The sequence below is a fragment of the Stigmatopora nigra genome, chromosome 7, assembly GCF_051989575.1.
Source record: "Stigmatopora nigra isolate UIUO_SnigA chromosome 7, RoL_Snig_1.1, whole genome shotgun sequence".
NCBI lineage: Eukaryota > Metazoa > Chordata > Actinopteri > Syngnathiformes > Syngnathidae > Stigmatopora > Stigmatopora nigra.
Genome location: NC_135514.1, coordinates 15,785,120 through 15,806,259, shown reverse-complemented (window position 1 = coordinate 15,806,259; position 21,140 = coordinate 15,785,120). Strand labels below are relative to the sequence as shown.

At 43.5% G+C, this 21,140-nt stretch overlaps 1 protein-coding gene across 1 annotated transcript in view; it reads left to right on the top strand.

Annotated features, from left to right (window-relative positions):
* The first annotated feature begins 665 nt into the window (after positions 1-665).
* The window catches only part of col6a4a (collagen, type VI, alpha 4a), a 34,765-nt gene continuing 14,290 nt past the window's right edge, over positions 666-21,140 (top strand). The window contains exons 1-9 of the mRNA XM_077721524.1: positions 666-726; positions 8,663-8,750; positions 10,412-10,999; positions 13,749-14,369; positions 15,293-15,913; positions 16,810-17,370; positions 17,758-18,315; positions 18,931-19,506; positions 20,175-20,750. Of these exons, the coding sequence (XP_077577650.1) occupies positions 8,678-8,750; positions 10,412-10,999; positions 13,749-14,369; positions 15,293-15,913; positions 16,810-17,370; positions 17,758-18,315; positions 18,931-19,506; positions 20,175-20,750 (4,174 nt within the window). The 5' untranslated portion in view covers positions 666-726; positions 8,663-8,677. The remainder of the gene's footprint in view (positions 727-8,662; positions 8,751-10,411; positions 11,000-13,748; positions 14,370-15,292; positions 15,914-16,809; positions 17,371-17,757; positions 18,316-18,930; positions 19,507-20,174; positions 20,751-21,140) is intronic.

Below are 21,140 nucleotides of genomic sequence, written 5' to 3'. Positions count from 1 at the left end.
CGCTTTCACATAGCAACCTAAAATTTGGTGGGCACTTCTTCTAAGAGAGGACCTCCAAAAAATCCTCATGGACCATGACCTAAAAATCAACTTTGATTCCGCCATTTTGGTTCAAAAATATTCAGTTTCAATGTGGTAAATTGTTTTAAAATTGTCTCCGGTTATCATTTTCACCCAAAAAAACTGAAATTTGGAACACAAATCTCTCATAAAGAGACCTCCAAAAAATCATCTGGGGGAAAAAGTCCGCCATTTTGGTTCGTAATAACCCAATTTGCATCCAGTTGCCACACACGGGTATAAAACCAAATCTGGTGGACAATTCTACTAAAAAAACGGCCTTAAAACAATCCCTTTTGCTCCAAATCGTCCATTTTGGGGGAATTCCAGAGCTCCACTTTAACAAACAAAACTTAAATGACTCCCAATTGCAAACAGGTGTGGAAAACAGATGCTAATTAGCATTTAGCCAGTTGGATTTCATTTCCTATTTTTTTCACCATCAAATTGAACACTCATGAAAGACTTTGCTTCACCTCTTAGTAGTTAACGCGTGTTTAAACACCCTCAAGTGTGTTTGTGTGCGAGTGTTTGAGTGGAGGGGGTGCCGTAGTGGTCTGGGTGGAGGGGGGGCGTGTCCATGACGGGACCCACGCCGCAGCACCCTATAAGGCCGCGCTAACCCAGGTTTTGGCGTGCAGTGGACGTCCCAGCTGCGACTTGTAAGTAAGTATATTCTCTCTTGTATGTGTTGGGGGTGCCGTAGCTAGGTCGGTGGATGCCATGGACGGGAATGGACGTCCAATCCATTTACAATGGAAGAGGCTAACCAAAAAAACCCATTGGTTGAAATTGGTTTTTAGAATGTGTTTCTTGCAGTGGGAATGGATTGGATGTCCATACGTGGGATGCTAATTGTTAGCTTTCTTTGGGGAAAGCATTTTTTTTATCTGAAATAGTTTGATTCGTTGATAACGGATGGAATGTTGCTTGAGAAATTTCAGACTGGCTTTTTTTGCCATCACTTCCAAATGTCTTTTGGAGTGAAAAAATTTTTTGATGGGGAAACATGATTAAGTGAAAGCAGAAGTGTGTGTGTGTGTGTGTGTGTGTGTGTGTGTGTGTGTGTGTGTGTGTGTGTGTGTGTGTGTGTGTGTGTGTGTTCTGTCACGGCACCCCCGCTTCAAGACATGTCTGTTTGTAATTTTAGGTTTTTTTTCAAGCGTCACAAAAATGAAATAATGCAAATAATGGCTCACTTCTGCTTAGTTTTGTCATTGTGTGACAATAACCAATCAGAATGGAACAAAAATCAAGAAAAACTTTATTTAAATTGACAAGAATTTTGGGAAACATTTTTTTTGGCTATTTAAAAAATATAGATACCTATATAGAAACAAAAAATATATATATACACCCAAAAATATATATATATATATTTTAGGTACATGTTTGTATATATATATGTATTACGTTACGTTATTTAATATTATTTTATGATTTTTTTAATTCTAGTATTCAATTTTATCATGATGAGTTATCAGTTGCTCCCCCCCCCCCCGCCCCCCATATATTAGTTGTATATGTTGAAAATGAGGGTGGGAAATGAGCACATTTGTGTAGCAGATGCTAATAAATTCCTTTGAGCGCAGCTCATATGTTTTCACTTGGCCATGTTCAACTTTATGTACACGTTTTATAGATACGCCGATATGACATCATCTTATCACATTTTATTTCAAAAGTGTTGCCGTCTGTCCAGGAAAACAGATTTATGGCTGCTATTTTTTATGTATGGACGATGTCTTGGACATGTGGAAGATTGGAAACAAAAAAATGCTAAAATAAATTAAAATAACCAACCAAAAAACACGGAAAATTTAAAGAAATGGAGAAAATTGGTAAAAGTCGTCCCAAAAACCTAAAAATAATGAAAAAAATATAAAACAGTCTGGAAAACAGTGTTTTGTAAAGTCCCAAAAGTCTGCTGGGATAGGCTCCAGCACCCCCATTTCAGAAAATCAACACATTTTATACATTCGATACTTTGACTTGAAAATATCATCCTTATTTTTCCTAAATATGTGAATTTGGAACCTCCCAAAAATGGAAGTAAAGGGTTAAAGGTGATCAACATGCCGACCCTCCCACTTCATGTGGATTGGACTCCTGGATTGAGTTTGAAGGGTTGGACATTTTGGTGGACGCCGCCAAGTGGAGGCCGAGGGAATTTTTAAACAAACGGTCGGTAGCTCAGTCAGAACGCCGGTCGGCCCCGGGGTCCCAAAATGGGCCCCAAAATGGCGTCCGTCGGGGGCCGGCTTTTCCTTATTTGGTCACGATTGACGCCGAGGACGAAATCCTCCCGAACCGCCCGTCCTCCTTCCCTCCCTCCTGCCATCAGGACCTTCTGGAGAGAAGATCTGCAGGAAATTGCTCTTCTTGGGTTTCCAGAAAAACGCCTGACGGGAATTTTCAAAAGGCCCCGCCCACTCCTCGGGGACGTCTTCCTCGGGGGAGGTTTTTTTTCTTTTCTTTCCGACGGGAGAATAATATTTATGTAAGGTTATCGTTACGCTTTGACGATCTACAGCGTTGCTGTCAAACTTTGTCACGGACCAACTGGTCGGCGGGATTTTTTTTTCTTCTGGTTATCACGCAAATCTCTTTCATGCCTCTATCAACATGGCCTCTTCGAGACGGCTATGTTGGTAGGGGCAAAAAAAATCACTTTCATGCCTCTCTCGATGTGTCTTCTTCAAGGCGGCCATGTTGGTAGGGGCATGAAAGTGAGAAAAAAAGCTTTGATGCCCCTACCAACATGTCTTCAAGATGGCCATGTTGGTAGGGGCATGAAAAAATACTGTCATGCCTCTATCAATATGTCCTCTTCACAACAGCCATGTTGGTAGAGGCATGAGAAAAAGCTTTCATTCCTTTACCAACATGGCCGTTCTGAGGACGTTGGTAGAGGCATGAAAGCTTTTTTTTTATTCCCCTACCAACATGGCCTCTGCCAACATGTGGTGAGGTAGGGGCATAAGAACACTCTCATGCCTCTACCAACATGTCCTCAGCACGGCCATGTTGGAAGGGGCAGAAAAAAAAGCTTTTATGCCTCTACCATCATGTGATGAGGGCGGCCATGTTGGTAGAGGCATAAAAAACATTGTCATGTCCTCTTTAAGATGGCCATGTTAGTAGAGGCATGAAAAAAAACGTGTATCCCTCTACCAACATGTGTTGAGGGCAGCCATGTTGGTAGGGGCATAAAAACATTGTCATGCCTCTCAATATGTCCTCTTCAAGACGGCCATGTTGGTAGGGGCTAGAAAAAACACTTACTGGGACAATCCACTGATTGGAGCAGGTGTTCTGAAATACCGGACGCACCAATCAGTGGCAGGTGTGTTGCCCCGCCCCCTTCTCTTTCAGCCTAATGTCCTATATTAGCCAAAAAGAGAGTCATTGGAGGACACGAATTCAACACAATCAACACGTCGTTCCAATTGGACGGATGCCATTGGACAAGTTGACGCTCATCCCGGGTCAGGCGACCAATCCCTGAGAACATATTCTGGAAAAGTACATTTCTTAATACTCCCCGTGGCATGACGTTAGCGCCTTAGCACGACACGCTATTTTTCACGGCTGACATTTTCAATGTGTTTCTACTCATTCTTTTAGGGGACTCGCTATCCTCATAAATATTCCCACTTGATGAATATATTTTAGCTCGTAAATGCCATTCTGTCAAGATTTAATAATGGCGTAGTCATCATGATGGATTGTTTAGCGAGCCAGGGGACTTTTTATCTTCCACTCAAAAAGACCAGAAGCGCCAGGATTGGAAATGGACTGGACTGGGCGCCCCGTCCACAAAATCTGGCCAGCTCGGTCAAGCTTGTTTTTATCTTAGCGCCTAAATTTCAAATCAACAAGTTCATCTTCTTCAAGAGAAAAAATGTGGCGCTGGTTTTGGGGATCAGACGAAAGGGAACGCGGCCCAAAAAAAAAGCGCATCTGTTCCCCAGATGGGACGCTTTACGGGACCAGAAGACGGAGGGACGGGCGGACGGCCTTCTCGCCGTAGCAGCTGCCATACGTCAAAAAAAACAGCGGACGTTTTACAAGTTGAGCCAGCGGATACAGATGGCCGCCAGTCGTGGTCCAAATGGAGTCCGTCCACTTCAATAAGTCTGCTTGTTCTTCTGCTAATGGATTTTCAACAACCGCCGCTGTGATGTAACACCAGAAGGACAAAAAAAGCCTAAGAATAGCAAGGACAGACAAATGTCCAATCAGTGAAAAACGCCACGATTAGTTGGATAGCGAAGAAGAGAAAGGACAGAAAGGGGGAATGGCAAAAACAGGAATAGAAATAGGGGAGTGGGAATTGGACGCAAGCCATCCGAGATAACGGGCAAAGCTAAATATTCCAGAATGAACAAAGTGGAATAAAAGCTGGAAGGAGATTGGAAACGAGAAGTAGAAAGAGAAAAACAATCCAATGGGAATAAGAAGACGTTCTAGAAAGAGGAAAACCAACGGGAACGACTCGATCAGGAGAATGAATAGGAACAAGGAGAGGAGGAGGAACGGGAATAGAAATATGGGAGTGGGAATCGGACAGAAAGCAAAGCCGAATATTCCAAACCATATGAAATGAACAAAGTGGAATAAAATGAAGGAGAATGAGAAGTGGAAAGACAATAACAAATCAAATGGGAACAACTTAGTTCTAGAATGACTCCAAGGCCAACAAAGGAGAACAACTCCAGTAGGAGAAGGAATAAGAACAAGAAGAGGACCAGGAATGGCAAAAAGTGGAATAGAATCAACCACCAGACAAACAGGAGCAGCATCAAGAACACAAAGATTGCGAGGAAACCCAAATAAAAGCCAAAGCTGGATCCAGAACCGCTGCCCTTTGACCCTCCGAGGGCCCCAGATGGCGTCACCCACCGCCAATGGGGCGCTCCCCCTAAATCAGGCCCCTCCCCCCTCCTTTCCGGTTAATCTAGCGGCCAAAACCTTGAGCCGACCGAGGAGGCCGTTTCATCCGATGGGGCGCGTAAACAAAGTCCATCAAGTTGTCTGGCCGTGATTAGCGTCACATGCTTTGCGTTAGCGGGGCCTCCTTTCTTTGGGGGGGGGGGCGGGCTCCGTCTCCCCTGGCATGCCTCAAACTTAAACTTACACGTAAATACAACACGTGTAAGCTAATACTCAACGAGTACTGCACTCGTTCCACATCTTGCTTCCAAATCATCTCAGAATAAACAAGAAGGAATAGAAAGTGAGCTAAAAGTGCCCTAAAACCAACAGGAATTGACATGGAAAGGCCTCAAAATGAACAGGAAGTGACCCAGAATCCATCAAAGTGTACAGAAAGTGACTCCAAGTTAAACGTTTAGCCACCACTCATCATTGGACGTCAATTTCAGCTAACTAGTTAGCCAAAAATTCCCTAAAAGCAACAGGAAGTGACATAGAAATTTCAGTAAATCAACAGGAAGTGACCAATGAACTGGAAGTGACCCAAAATCCATCAAAGTGTACAGAAAGTGACTCCAAGTTAAACGTTTAGCCACCACTCATCATTGGACGTCAATATCGGCTAACTAGTTAGCCAAAAATTCCCTAAAGGCAACAGGAAATGCCAGATAATTAACAGGAAATGACTTGGAAGTGCCCAATTAGCAACAAGAAATTACTAAAAAAGAACAGAAAGTGACCCAGAATCCACCAAAAGTGATTCCAAATCCAATTTTTAGCCGCCACTCAATCTTGGACGTCGATATCGGCTAACTGGTTAGCCAAAAAAAATCCTTAAAGGCAACAATAAGTGACCTGGAAATGCCTAATTAGCAACAAAAAATGGCCAAAGAAAAACAGGAAGTGACCCAGTTATTTGTTAATTTTTTTTTATTGGATATATTCAAAAATGGTACTCGTAAAAAAGGCATTTTTTGTGCTCTGGATGATGAGTTCACTTGTAATCTTAACTCTTGTAATCTTAACTTCCTTCTTATCTTCCTTCACAAGGCCATAAAAGTTTCTTTTTGACACGCATACATGAACGAATACATTCCGTCCGCTTAAGGCAAACTAATTTATAGCCATCTTCATCCCATGTGTAAGCTCTCATCTCTCATCTGCGATAAATACAAAAGGCTGCCCCGTTAACCTTTGGGGGCGGGGCTTCTTCCTTCCTTCCTTCCCTCCTTTTTTCTTTCTTTGACACGCCAAATATTTCGGTCTTGAGGAGTGCCGCAACCAGGTGGCTTAAAACTACATCATAAACCATCCAAAATGTATAAAAGTACTCCCTGTAACACTCCCAAAAAAAGTACAGGAATTGACCCCCAAAATGCTCTAAAGCACCGGTGTCAAAGTGGCGGCCCGGGGGCCAAATGTGGCCCGCCGGATCATTTTGTGTGGCCCAGGAAAGTCAATCACCAGTGCCGACTTTCTGTTTTAGGATCAATTTATGTATAGATGGAAAGTAAATTTCCTGATTTTGTCCCTTTTAAATCAATAATTGTCCTTTTTTAATCATTTTTTTTCTGTGTTTTTAGTTCAAAAATCATTTTGTAAAATCTAAAATTATATTAAAACATATTATATTATTGTTAACAATGTTTATTTGAGCTTTTTTGAAATTTTACAAAATGATTTTTGAACTAAAAACTAAAAAATGCATTAAAAAATGACAATGATTGATTTAAAAAGGGGCAAAATCAGGACATTTAATATCCATCTATATTTAATTTGATCGTAAAACAGAAAGTGGGCACTCATGATTGACTTTCCCGGGCCGCACAAAATGAAGCGGCGGGCCAAATTTGACCCCCGGGCCGCCACTTTGACACCCTTGCTCTAAAGCAGTGGTTTTCAAAGTGGGCGGTACCGCCCCCCGGGGGGCGGTGTGAACTTTCAGGGGGGCGCTGACGAATAAACAGGGGAATGGGGGGCGTTGAAATAGTGAAGGGGGCGATGGAGCAATTACAGTAAAATGTGACGTTGGTGTTTGTAGAAAGACCGGAAAAATGGATTGTCTGTAATAAAAAGTCGACAAAAAACAAGCTTTATTGAAACAAGAAACGTTGTCTGCTCGAGCGCTCACGAGCAGCGCGCATATACCGTATATCACTAATTGTCGCGAGTTTATCGTCGATGCAGGCGACTGGGGAAACCACCACCATCCAGTCAGCCGCAGAGGAGCACACAATAGCGCGCCGGCAACGCTTAACCACAGACGTATGCGCACAGCGACCGGCTTAATGCATCAGCTATCAATTTTTATGATTCGAGGTGAACTGCGCATTGGTCTATTAAAAGAAACGAAATTAGCGAATAATATCTGAGGCGCCTGTCTTCTATTTATTAAAGCTTCGTTCGTTGGAAAGGGGTAAAGAGGGGGGCGTTGGCATTTTGGCCCGGCGGTGAAGGGGGCGTTGGCATTTTGGCCAGGCGGTGAAGGGGGCGGTGGCCAAAAAAGTTTGAAAATCACTGCTCTAAAGTGTCTTCATAATGTACAAGAATTGAGCCCAGAACCTCTTAAAAAGAACAGAAAGGGACGTAATCAGACTTAAATGAACCCGTTCCAGTCTTTAAGTGTCATAAAATAAAAATGAGTGCACTAATGTCATGTTGGGGGACGCGTCTTATCCAAACAAATCACGTTTAATCGCCGTTTGACTCAACGACATCCTGTGGGAAGAAAAAAAAAAACCCACATGATATGTATTAGCCAAAAAAAACATTAGCGTTAGCTTTGGAACTTTCACGGTGGTTTTTACTCCAACGAGTTCCCAGAGTTGAGGTTTTTTTTCTTTCTGATTGTTCCTCGCCATCTTCTCCATGATCTTCTGGCGTGGGGGCGGAGCCACATTCCAAAGTGTTTGGCGCTGGCCGCCGCGGCTTTAAACGCAAGCAGATGCCTCTCGTAGCAGACAGCTGCGGTCCGTCTAACGCAACAGGAAGTGACTCGAAGTGGCGGCGGCGGCGGTCTCGGATTCACTCAGACCGGAGTCCAAAGTCTAAAAAACACGTTTTGGCTACTTCCCGAGATTTTTTTGGGCCACTTCCTTTTAAATCCTGAAGCTTTCAGTGCATTTCCTGCTCATTTTGGTCATCCTGTACGCTAGAGGGCGCTCTGGGTTCTCTTTGTGTGTTTTTTGTGTCATTTGATGTACATTTTTGGACCTTTTGGACTCACAATCTGCACATTTTGGGTCATTGGCTTCCGGTGCACTTCCTGTTTGTTCATATTGGGTATAAATGTACGCTAGGGGGCGCTAAGGGCTCACTTTGTGTGTGTTTTTTTGTCATTTCATGTACATTTTTGGGACATTTTGGAATCACGATCTGTACATTTTGGGTCATTTCCTGTTAATTTTTTTTGTTGAAATGTTTAGCATCTCGCATTGGTTAGCGTGGCACTCGCAGGGCTGGGGTCATGGGTTCATTTCCTGTTCATTTGCGGACATTTCAAGACCACTTCTTCATTAACTCATCAGCCACCGTTTGACCTCCAATCTGGAGTGGGAGGGGCATTTCTTCATTGGCCCCTCCCACTCTAGATTGGAAGTCAAGCACCCCCCAAAAGCGTGTGGTTTTCTTTAAGGAATATTTACACTTGCCGTTTTCGTTTCAGGAGAAAGTTATCGGGATGGCGTGGGGGCGGAGTCTCCTCCTTCTCTTGCTGGCCGTCCGTATCCATGGCAACGGCGCACAGAGGACCGGTGAGTGTCGCTATTTGGTCGCTGTGACCTCACTTCCTGCATTCCAGCATGTATAGACCACCATCACACCCGCACAAAAACATACACTGTGTCGACGGCCATCTTGATGAGAAAATTTAAACCTTTACATTGAATTAATGCCATTCACATGGAAAAAAATAAGCCACACCTACCAAATTTGCAAAAAAAACTATTCACATATAAGCCTGGATTAAATTTCCGCAAATAAAAATAATAATTAAGATGAAAATTTAGAAAACAAAATGGAAAAAATCTACCAAAAATAACTAAAACCCCTAAACTAAAAGAAAATACTTACATTAAGTTCACATAGAAAGAAAAAATCTCATTACAATTAAAAAAATATATATTTAAAAAAATTAAATTAAGGAAAATTTTAACCCAAAAAATAATTTAACTACAAATTTGTACTGTTCATCTTCACATTGGTCACGGGGGTGTCGGAGACTATTCCAGCTAACTCTAATCAGCCGGCAGGGTAATATTTTTATTATTATTTGAGTGCTCCTGATTGGATGTCGTGCCCTATAACGATGTTAGTCTTGGTTTACACTTTTTAATTATTTTCTCAGTGACCAAAAAATGTCTTTTAGCTGAAAACGTCTTTCATTCTCCCCCGCTTTCACATTGCCAAAATATGCGAGTTGAACATTGCTCAAGGGTGCATGTTATTCCTTCTTTTTCAGCCAACAGCAGATTATAAACAGCTTTTGTTCCCTTTTATGGCTCCCGCAGGATTGTCAACCATTTACTATATGTAAAACCACCAAGTATCTATCCTTGCTTGACTTGGACACGCTAAAAGCTTTTTTTTTTTTTTTAAATGTTGTACCGTGTTAGCGTTAGCATTGAATGACCCGAATGTTAAAAAAAAGAGCTTGAGAGCTAAATTGGAATATTTCTAAGGCCTCAATGTTGTTAAATATGTGACTAATTTGAAACACAGATTTAAAAAAAATAATGTTAGGTATTTTTTTATGTTTTAAATGAAAAGCAAGCCGCAAAAAAATGCATTTTTAATTTAATGTCTTTATTGTCATTTAAAATTAAATTAAAAGCTTTGCCATAAAGTGTGCATAAAATAAATAGGCATAAAAGATATGGTGTCAAAGTGGCGGCCTGTGGGCCAAATGTGGCCCACCGCATCATTTTGTGCGGCCCGAGAAAGTCAATCATGAGATTCTATTTTAAGATCAAATTCAAATAAAAGATAATTAATTTATATTAAATTTCCTGATTTCCCCCTTTTAAATCAATCATTGTCATTTTTAATCCATTTTTTTCTGCGTTTTTGGTTCAAAAATCATTTTGTAAAATCTAAAAATCTATTTAAAAAAAGCTAAAATAAATATTGTTTTAGATCTATAAAAACGGAATATTCAGGGCTTTTAATCCACTTCTTTTAATCCATTTATAACCAAAAAATCTAAATATTAAATCTAAAATGGTTAAATTTTCCGTATTTTCCCCCTTTTAAATCAGTAATTGTCATGTTTTAACCCATTTTTCGGGTGTATTTAGTTTCAAAAATCATTTTATAAAATTTTAAAAAATATATATGAAAAAGCTCAAATAAACATTGTTTTAGATTTAAAAAAATTTGAATATTCAGGGATATTAATCCACTTCTTTTATAATAGAATGCGCCAAAGCCAACATGGCCGACGTGGTGTTCGTGGTGGACGGCTCCACCAGCATCGGCGACGCCAACTTCCAGGAAGTGCGGCAGTTCCTCCGATCCGTGGTGTCGGGCCTGGACGTGGGCCCCGACAAAGTCCGCGTGGGTCTGGTGCAGTACAGCGACCGGCCACATCAGGAATTCCTACTCAAAGACCACCAGGACAAGCAGTCCGTGCTGGATCACCTGGACAAGTTCCCCTACCGGACGGGAAACACCTACACGGGTCTGGCCCTGGACTTTGTGCGGACGCACTTTTTTAACGAGAGCGGCGGTAGCCGGGTGGCCCAGAGGGTGCCGCAGATCGCCGTGGTGTTGACGGACGGAGACTCCACCGACCGGGTGCTGGAGCCGGCTCGCCGTCTGAGGCAGCACGGAGTCATGGTCTTCGCCGTGGGGGTGGGGCAAGCCAACCTCCAAGAGTTGAGTGGCATCGCCAACCGGCCCAAAGAGGACTTCCTCTTCTACATCGATACTTTTCAAGATCTTCGGAGATTGACCGACGGTCTGCTGGAGACCGTTTGCACCTCCGTGGATAACCAGAGGCAAGGTGAGCAAATATGGGGGGGGGGGGGGGGGGGGGACTGCTTTTCGTATTCATTAGATAGCGTATGTATACCGGTGTCAAAGTGGCGGCCCGGGGGCCAAATCTGGTCCGCCGGATCATTTTGTGCGGCCCGGCAAAGTCAATCGTGAGTGCTGACTTTCTGTTTTAGGATGAAATTTAAATGAAGAGTATAGATTTATATTACATTTCCTGATTATCACCCTTTTTTAATCAATCATTGGCATTTTTTAATCCATTTTTTAGTTCAAAAAATATTTTGGAAAATCAACAAATATATGAAAAAAAACCTACATTCAACATTGTTTTAGATCTATAAAAATGGAATATTCAGGGATTTTAATCCACTTCTTTTAATCCATAATTGTAAATTTTTAATACATTTTTTGGTGTTTTTAGTTCAAAAATCATTCAGTAAAATCTAAAAATATATATTAAACATTGTTTTAGAGCTATAAAAAACGGTATATTCAGGGATTTATTGCAGTTCCTATAATCCATTCATAAAAAAAAAACCCTATATATTCTATCTAAAATGGTCCAGCCCAAATGAAATTGACTTGACGTTAACATAAATCAATCAAACTAATAACTACAGTATTCCCTCGATTATTGCGACTTGACAAATCACCTTTTTGCTATTTCTTTCTGCTATTAATTATTTTAAAAATGTCTTTTAAGATCATAAGTAGGTGAAAATCCAAGCTTAGGAACGTAAGCGTAAAAAAGTAGTTACAACATATTCCTGGGTATACCGTACAATACTTTCAAAACAAAACCTCACAACCCAAATCTCTTTCATCGAATCATCTAATCAGCAAAATTACCGACTCTATTCTTTTGCTGAATTAGTGATGAGTCGCACAATTATTGATTTCACCAATAAGCAAAAAAAAAAGAAAGTTAATTCCATTGTTCTCTTATTCTGAAGGAATGAATTCCATTCATGTTACCGCACGACCTTTCTTATGAACACTGTTTAATATTTATGCATATTTTTTATCCAACTATTAACAATGACCCGATGTTGGCTGAAATTAACGAACAACTGGATATGGTAAGTTTGATTTCTTAGCACAACAATGTAGAACAAAAGACGCCGCGGTGGGCGGGCGCTAGCCAAAAAACACATGCCGAACAATTCCGTGGAAGAGTCAAATTTAATGCTTGTTTTCTGTGAGAAGTTTCCACATAAAATCACATCTTGTAAATTAAAAAGCAGCTGCTAGTTTTGGCAAGCCACGCTAACACATTTTAGCTTCTGGATGCCACATATTATAATTATAAACTAATATTTCTGGACATGAGAGGATGGACTCCGGTTGTTTTCTCTTCCTAGAAATCCAAAAGTCAAAAGTACATGACTGTATTGTAGCCAAACCCAAATGGAGACAGAAAATAAGTGTATTAATGGTTAAAAATAGATATAAGTTGGGTATAGCTTTTATCATGTTGTGCTTTGTTCTTCCGACTGACTAACGTACCAACTTAACTATTTACTTCTTCATAAAACCTAACTAAAGTTTGGAATTAAAATCTGCCTGTTTATTAACAGTGGCTTTATAATGGTTTGTTTTGAAAATGCTATTCCGTTTTTATGATTTGGAATAATTCACGATTCTTTGGTAACTATACAAAATAGTAATGGTCTATTTTATGGTACCAAAATAATGCAATTTAAAAAAAAAAAACATTCATTTATTCAAACATTTTCGCAATGGTTGCGGGAGCCAATCCCAGCCAAGTCTGAGTAGCCAGCCAATCACAGGACACGAAGACAACAACAACAACAACACCGGGGCTGCTGGTCAAGTTTTGATGACGTCAGTTTCTAGGCGCACCGGGGCAGCTAATTAAGTTCTGATGACGTCGGTTGCTAGGCGCACTGTACCTGAGACTAATTGTCCCCCAGTTAGGAATAATGATGATTATAACATTTATTTTGATGTCTAACAAGTTGCTAACTTGTTCTAATGAACAAGTGTGCGTTTATTTTGAGATGAAGAGCTGTGGCCGCCATGTTGTGCTCCGGTAAGCAAGGGTTAATGCTAAACTTCCATGTTAAATTCTAATTTTAATTAGCTAATTCATGTCCTGGTCAAGTATTAATGAGAACCGACCGGTTTTCTTAACGCGGTGGTTCTTTTTGTGAGGTTTAAACTGTCTTTCTGGTGTAAATATCACGTTAATTAGCGATTAGGACGAAGCTAGCGCTAGCCGCTACACTAGCATACTGTAAACCTCGTAAACGTACTTTACTGTACTAACTGTTGTTCTATGTAATTGTGGTTGCTAAATGAGCGGCTAGTTATGTTAATGTTCCCACTCTTATCGTTTTGTCTGTGTAAATCACTTATTTGTAGGTGTGAATGGGCTAATGCCCCTGTGTCAAAGCGGCGGCCCGGGGGCCAAATCTGGTCCGCCGAATCATTGTGTGCGGCCCGAGAAAGTAAATCACGAGTGCCGACTTTCTGTTTTAGAATCAAATTAAAATGAAGAGTATAGATGTATTTACTGATTTTCCCCCTTTTAAATTAACAATTGTCATTTTGTAATTTTTTTCTGTGTTTTTAGTTCAAAAATTATTTTGTAAAATCTAAAAATATATATAAAAAAAGCTCAAAACATTGTTTTAGATCTATATAAAATGAATATATTTTTTAACCCAGCTCTTTTAATCCATTAATTTAAAAACAAATTTAAATATTTAATCTAAAATGTTTTTTTTTTTCAGCTTTGGCCCAAAAGTTCACAGACATCTTCTTCCTGGTGGACAGCGGCTTGACCCCGAGCGAGTTCCAACAGGCCCGGAGCCTCCTGGTCCGTCTGACCAATCAAATGACCATCGGCTTGTCGGCGCACCGCGTGGGCCTGGCGCAGTACGCCCGGGACACCAAAGTGGAGTTTGACCTGAACGATAACCGCAACAACGAAGAAGCGGCCGCCGCCATCCGCCGTTTCCGCCTGCGGCGCCCCCAGGCCGAGGAAAAGCGCGACCTGGGCGCGGCTCTGGAATACGCCCGCTCGCACTTTTTCACGGGGCAGGCGGGGAGCCGGGCGGACTTGGGCGTCCGCCAATTCCTCATCGTCTTGAGCGGGGAAGATTCCGGCTACGAGGTGGACAAGCGATCTCGTTTGCTGAAGGCCGAGGGAATCAACGTGGTGGGCGTCAACTTCGGAGCGCCTTTGCCTCGTCTGCCCGATTTGGGCGTCCCCCGCGCTCCCGGCGCCCCCGGCGCTCCCGGCGCTCCCGGCGATCCCGGCGTTTCCGGCACTCCCGCCAGTCCCCCAAACTTCCTTCCGGGTCTAAAGGCCACGTTTGAAGCCCAGGGTCTTCCGGAAGATCCCACTGGAGGTAAAATTCAATTCATTTTCTAGCGCTAGGCTAGGTGTGTCAAAGTGGCGGCCCGGGGGCCAGATGTGGTCCGCTGCATCATTTTGTGTGGCCCGGGAAAGTCAATCAGTTTTAGGATCAAATTAAAATGAAGATTATAGATGTATATTAGTTTTCCTGATTTTCCCCCTTTTAAATCAATCATTGTCATTTTTTATTGTCAGTTTTTAGTTCAAAAATCATTTTGTAAAATCTAAAAATATATATAAAAAAAGTTCAAATAAACGTTGTTTTAGATCGATTAAAAAAACGGAATATTCAGGGCTAGATGTATATTAAATTTCCTGATTTCTTTCCCCTTTTCAATCAATAATTGTCATTTTTAATCCATTTTTCCTGTGTTTTTAGTTCAAAAAACATTTTGGAAGATCTAAAAATATATCAAAAAAGCTCAAATAAATATTGATTTAGATCTATAGAAAACTGAATATTCATGGCTTTTAATCCAGTTCTTTTAATCCATTTATTAAAAAAAGTAAATCTAAATATTCTATCTAAAATGGTCCGGCCCACATGAAATCAAGTTGACGTTAAAGCGGCCCGCGAACCAACCCGAGTCCGATACCCTTGCACTAGGCAATAACAAATATTTAGTTATATATTTTAAAAAAATATATTTTTTGAATTAAGAAGAGGACACTAATTTTCCCTTATATTTGTTCTTGTTTCTCGATCAAAAATTGGGACATTTTGACCCATTTGAATGTGTTGAGAGAGAATGAGGGAATTTACATATAAAGTACACTTCTACTTAGCAAATTCTCAAGTTAGGAAAAAAGTTGGGGAACCATTACATTTCATGAGTAGAGGTACGAATGTAACTAGTGACCGTCCCCAAATCGGCCATTGACACGGCCCCTTTTTTTTGTTTGCCCCTCCCACAGAATGCAAAGGAGCCAAACTGGCCGACGTGGTGTTCGTGGTGGACGAATCCCGCAGTATCGGGAGCTACAATTTCCAGCTGGTGCGCTCCTTCTTGCACTCCATGGTGAGCGGGCTGGACGTGTCGCCGACCAAGGTTCAAGTGGGCATGGTCATGTACAGCGACCACCCCAGGGCGCCCTTCTACTTGGACACCTTTGACGACAAGCGCGAGCTGCTGGCCTACCTGAAAATGATGCCCTACAAAGGCGGCCGCACCAACACGGGCGCCGCCCTCAACTTCACGCGGGAGAAGGTCTTCACCAAGGAAGCGGGCGGCCGCGGGCACAAGAATGTCCAGCAGGTGGCGGTGGTGATCACGGACGGGAAATCCGAGGACCAGGTGGCCGCCGCCGCCGTGGCGTTGCGACGGGCCGGCGTCAAGATCTACGTGGTGGGCATCAAGGGCGCCGATCGCCAACAGCTGGAGCAGATGGCGTCGCACCCGCCCAGCAAGCACATTTTTCAAGTGGACAGTTTCACCAAGATTCAGATGTTGGAGAAGGAACTTCAGGGCATCCTGTGCCACAACATTCTACGCCAAGCCGTTAGCGTCAACGTCATCAAAGACACCATCAAAGAAGGTGAGGATGGGTTGAGCGTTGAGCTCGGGTGAGTGACGGCGGCACAAAAATCAGGCTGAGGTGAGATATATTAGATTAGATTCATTAGATTCGGATTCAGATTAGATTCGGATTCGATCCGGATTCGATCCGGATTCGATTCGGATTCGATCCGGATTCGATTCGGATTCGATTCGGATTCGATTCGGATTCGATTCGGATTCGATTTCGGATTCGATGCGGATTAGGATTCGATTCGGATTAGGGTTCGATTCGGATTCGATTCGGATTCGATCCGGATTCGATCCGGATTCGATTCGGATTCGATCCGGATTCGATTCGGATTCGATTCGGATTCGATTCGGATTCGATTCGGATTCGATTTCGGATTCGATGCGGATTAGGATTCGATTCGGATTAGGGTTCGATTCGGATTCGATTCGGATTCGATTCGGATTCGATTCGGATTCGATTCGGATTCGATTCGGATTCGATTCGGATTCGATTCGGATTCGATTCGGATTCGATTCGGATTCGATTCGGATTCGATTCGGATTCGATTCGGATTCGATTCGGATTCGATTCGGATTCGATTCGGATTCGATTCGGATTCGATTCGGATTCGGATTCGATTCGGATTCGATTTGGATTCGATTCGGATTAGGTTGACCAAATATATATTTTTGGGCCAATCGGATTTGTTACAATGTGTCATTTTATAGCAGGCATCACCTGGGATATGAAATAGGTGAGAAAGTCAAGGCCATTTTGTCTCATGGCAACAAAATCCCACCAATATCCTCCATGAGGTCCAGATTTGCCAGTTTAATCATCATCATCATCATCGACACAAATGTCCGAGCCAATGTCAAGCCATCAAAAGTGGAAAATGAGAATGACGCCTTCTTGCCTTCCAGGTTGCAAGCAAACGGACGAAGCGGACATCTTCTTCTTGATCGACCACTCGGGTAGCATCGACCCCAGCGACTTTTACGACATGAAGAAGTTCATCCTGGAGTTTGTGGCCACCTTCCGCATCGGGCCTCAGCACGTGCGCATGGGCGTGGCCAAATACGCCGACCGCCCCACTCTGGAATTCGACCTGAGCGCCTACTCGGACGCCGACAGTCTGGCCCGGGCGGTGGAGGCCATCCTCCAGGAGGGCGGCGGCACCGAGACGGGCAGGGCGCTGGACTTCATGATCCCGCAGTTCCGACGGGCCGCCGGCACGCGGGGCGGCGGGGTGCCCGAGTACCTGGTGGTGGTCACCGACGGGGAGTCCTCGGACCGGGTGGCGGAGCCCGCCCAGAAGCTGCGGGCGCAGGGCGTGATCATCTACGCCGTGGGCGTCAAGAAGGCCAACGTGAAGGAGCTGGACGAGATCTCCGGCGACCGCAAGAGGACCTTTTTCGTCAATAATTTCGACGCTCTGGTCCCCATCAAAGATAACATTGTCACCGACATCTGTAGAAAGGAAGGTGAGTAGTTTGCCCGTGGATTTTTCCAGAAAAACCACCAAAAAAATTGGCCAAAGTTGTCATATCGCCAGCGTAAAGCCGTACGTCAACATTAATCTCATAATATTCCGACTTTTCAATTGAATGATATATTCCTTCTTTTTATATATATATAAAATGATTTATTTTCACAATGTTTAAATATCACATTTTTATATTTGAATTGATTTTATGTATCTTAAATTTCCTACATTTATATATTTACTTAAAAAATCAATAAATTTATATATTTATTTTAAAAACAAACATAGATTTGGTCCCCCTGACGTTTGGTCCCCCTGACGTTTGGTCCCCCGGACGTTCGGTCGCCAATGTAAAAATGAACCGCGTGGACTTTTGTGTCCCCAGTTTGCAAAGACGTCTCCTCGGACGTCCTGTTCCTGCTGGACAGCTCGGGCAGCATCAGCCAGCCCGACTACGAGAAAATGAAGGACTTTGTCAAGTCGCTCATCGGCAAGTCCAACATCGGGCGGGAGGACGTGCGCGTGGGCGTCATGCAGTACAGCACCCTCCAGAAGCTGGTCTTCCCCCTGGACCGCCACTTTGACAAAAACCAGATGCTGCTGGCCGTGGACGCCATGCGGCAGATCGGCGGCGGGACCCACACGGGCCAGGCCATGGCCCGGCTGACGCCTTACTTTGACGCCGCCCAGGGGGGGCGTCCCGGCGCGGGCCAACGCCTGGTGGTCATCACCGACGGCGAATCCCAGGACGACGTCACGTGGCCCGCTACGGCGCTGAGGCGCAAGGGCGTGACGGTGTACGCCATCGGCGTCAATCAGGCCAACGCCAGCCAGCTGTTGGAGATCAGCGGTTCGCCCGAACGCGTCCACGTGGAGCAGAGCTTTGATGACCTGAAGGACTTGGAGAACCAGATTGCCTTGGAGATCTGCAATCCCACCAGAGGTCAGTTTTAGGGTCGTGGGCTTGATCCCGAGCGAGAGGGCGAGCAGCGTCCGTCTGGGAATGCCATTTCACCGCTCCTGACGGCCGATGGAGTCTTAAAACTATTCCTTGCTTAATGCCTTCTCTGCTAGATTATTTTGAAGTTTCCACTTGCCCAGACGTGGGCAAACTATGGCCCGCGGGCCACATGCTGGGCTTTTTAATTCGGTCCGCCGACGTTGTCCAAATATTTTTTGAATTACGATTTTTTTTTATGATTAATTTTTTCTCCCCAAGATGGCGCCATCACGCAGAAGCCAGTGGCAGTAGCTGTGTCCACTCTTATTTGTTTTTGGTGATTTTATCTTAATTTAAATGACATTTTAATATTTCTTAATACATTTCTTTACTTACTTGACTTTGTACTTTATACTTGAGTATGAGTATGTTAATACCTTTTTTTTGTCTTTATGTTTCATATGTACTGTTAACGGATGCACTTTTTTATATCTATCCTATCTTGTGCTGAGCCGGTCTGTCTGTCACATTTTTAAAGTCAATGTGGCCCGCTCCCCGGGCTCAAAACTTCGCCCAACCCTGGACCAAGCCTAACACTTTTCTTTTCTTCCCCGTCAGTTTGCAAGAAGACGGAGAAGGCGGACATCATCTTCCTGGTGGACGGCTCCACCAGCGTGGAGCTGAATTTCACCAGCATGCAAAAGTTCATGTCGTCCATGGTCTCCCTGACCACGGTGGGAAAGAACCTGACTCGCTTCGGAGTCATCCTCTTCTCCAGCGACGCCAAGGTCGTCTTCACCCTGGACCGCTACGGCTCCAAGCAGGACGTCGTCCGAGCCATCAACCAGATCAAGCACCCTTACGGGAACACCCAGACGGCCAAGGCCCTGGACTACTCCAAGTCCTTCTTCGAGGCCCGGCACGGCGGGCGGGCGGCGCTGGGGGTCCCCCAGATCCTGATGGTGATCACGGACGGCGAGGCCACCGAACCGGCCGGCCTGCGGGCCGCCTCGGACGCCCTGCGACGAGAGGGCGTGAGCGTCTTCAGCATCGGCGTGATGGGAGCCAACAGGACGGAGCTGGAGGTCATGGCCGGTCACGATCTGTCCCGGGTCTTCTTTGTCAACGATTTTGTGGCCTTGGAAAGCCTGCACAAGAACATCACCAACGTACTCTGCGAGACCACTAAGCCCGGTGAGACGCCTGACCGGACGTTTGGTCGACCGGACGTTTGGTCGACCGGACGTTTGGCCCCCCGGTCAAATGGTGACGGAGAGTTTACTGTCGAAAGCAGCTCTCAAGATTAGATTCATGAGAGAGAGTTTAATATCTAAGAGAGAAGTTTTATATCAAAGTACTGTTTAATATCTAAGTACTCTTGAAACCAGCTATCAAAATTATATTCATGAGAGTTTAATATCTAAGAGACAAGTTTGATATCTAGGAGAGAAGTTTTATATCAAAGTACTGTTTAATATCTAAGTACTCTTGAAAGCAGCTCTCAAAATTATATTCATGAGAGTTTATTATCTATGAGAGAAGTTTAATATCTAAATACTGTTTCATATCTAAGTACCGTTTCATATCTAAGTATTGTTGAAAGCAGCTCTCCAAATTGTATTAATGAGAGAGTTTAATATCTAAATCTTTTTCAACAGTAGTCAAAGATTAGGGAAATAAAGTCGTGATGTTGTTGTTTTCTGCCAATACTTGTTACTACAATTAAAGTGGCGATACCAGGAGAATACTGTAGCTAATTTAGCTAAATATAATATAACGCTAACACCAATAGCATTAGCAAAAATGCTTTTCTTCAACATTGTTCTCATTTGAGTTTTTGTTTTGATTTGTTTGGGGGTCAGTTTGCAAGAAACGCATAGCCGACCTGGTCTTCCTGCTGGACCAATCACGAAGCATCGCACCTCGCGAATACGCCATCATGAAGAACTTCACCGCCCAGGTGGTCAGCAGCTTCAACATCAGCCGGGATTTGGTGCGGGTGGGCGCGGCCCAGTTCGACGACCTCTTCCAGGACGAGTTCCACCTCAATCGCTACTCCGGCCCAGAGGCCGTCAACAAGCACATCCTGGCCATGAGGCAGCGCTTGGGCAACACCCACATCGGCAACGCCCTGGCCAAAATCAAGGACTACTTCCAGGCGGGCAACGGATCCCGCCGGGCGGCCGGCGTCTCGCAGAATCTGGTGTTGATCACCGACGGCGACTCCCAGGACGAGGTGCAGCCCCACCCGGAGATCCTCCGAGCCCTGGGCGTGGAGATCTTTGTCATCCGCATCGGCAAATACCGGGAAACTCAGTTGCTGGACATTGCCGGCAACCACAGCCGCTATTTCACCGTGGACAGTTTCGACGCTCTGACGGACATCCGGCAAAAAGTGGTGGACACCATCTGCGATTCGGAGATCAAAGAAGTACGGGGTGGGTTCCTGCTCTTAGCCTCATTTAGCTTCGAGACATGAAAAATACAAAGTAGCTTAAGTGAACACAAAATTTCCCAGGACCAAAGCTGCCAAAATGAAAAAAAAAATTGGTAGATTTTGAAAAATGTTTCATTTTTAGGGAAAATACACAAATGATACATTTGTGTATATATTGTTTCTTACCTAAATCAAATTCAAATGATGACTAAAATTGCTAACTTTTCTTCTTTCCCATTTTCATCTTTTTCCTTTTAAAAAAAATGGGGGAATTTTTGGGGGTAATTTTATATTTTTTTCAATTTTTTTTTCAATTTCTTTCCAACATTTTTATCAAAATGTTTTTTAAATTTTGTTTAAATTTTCTTCCAACATTTGTATAATTTTTTTT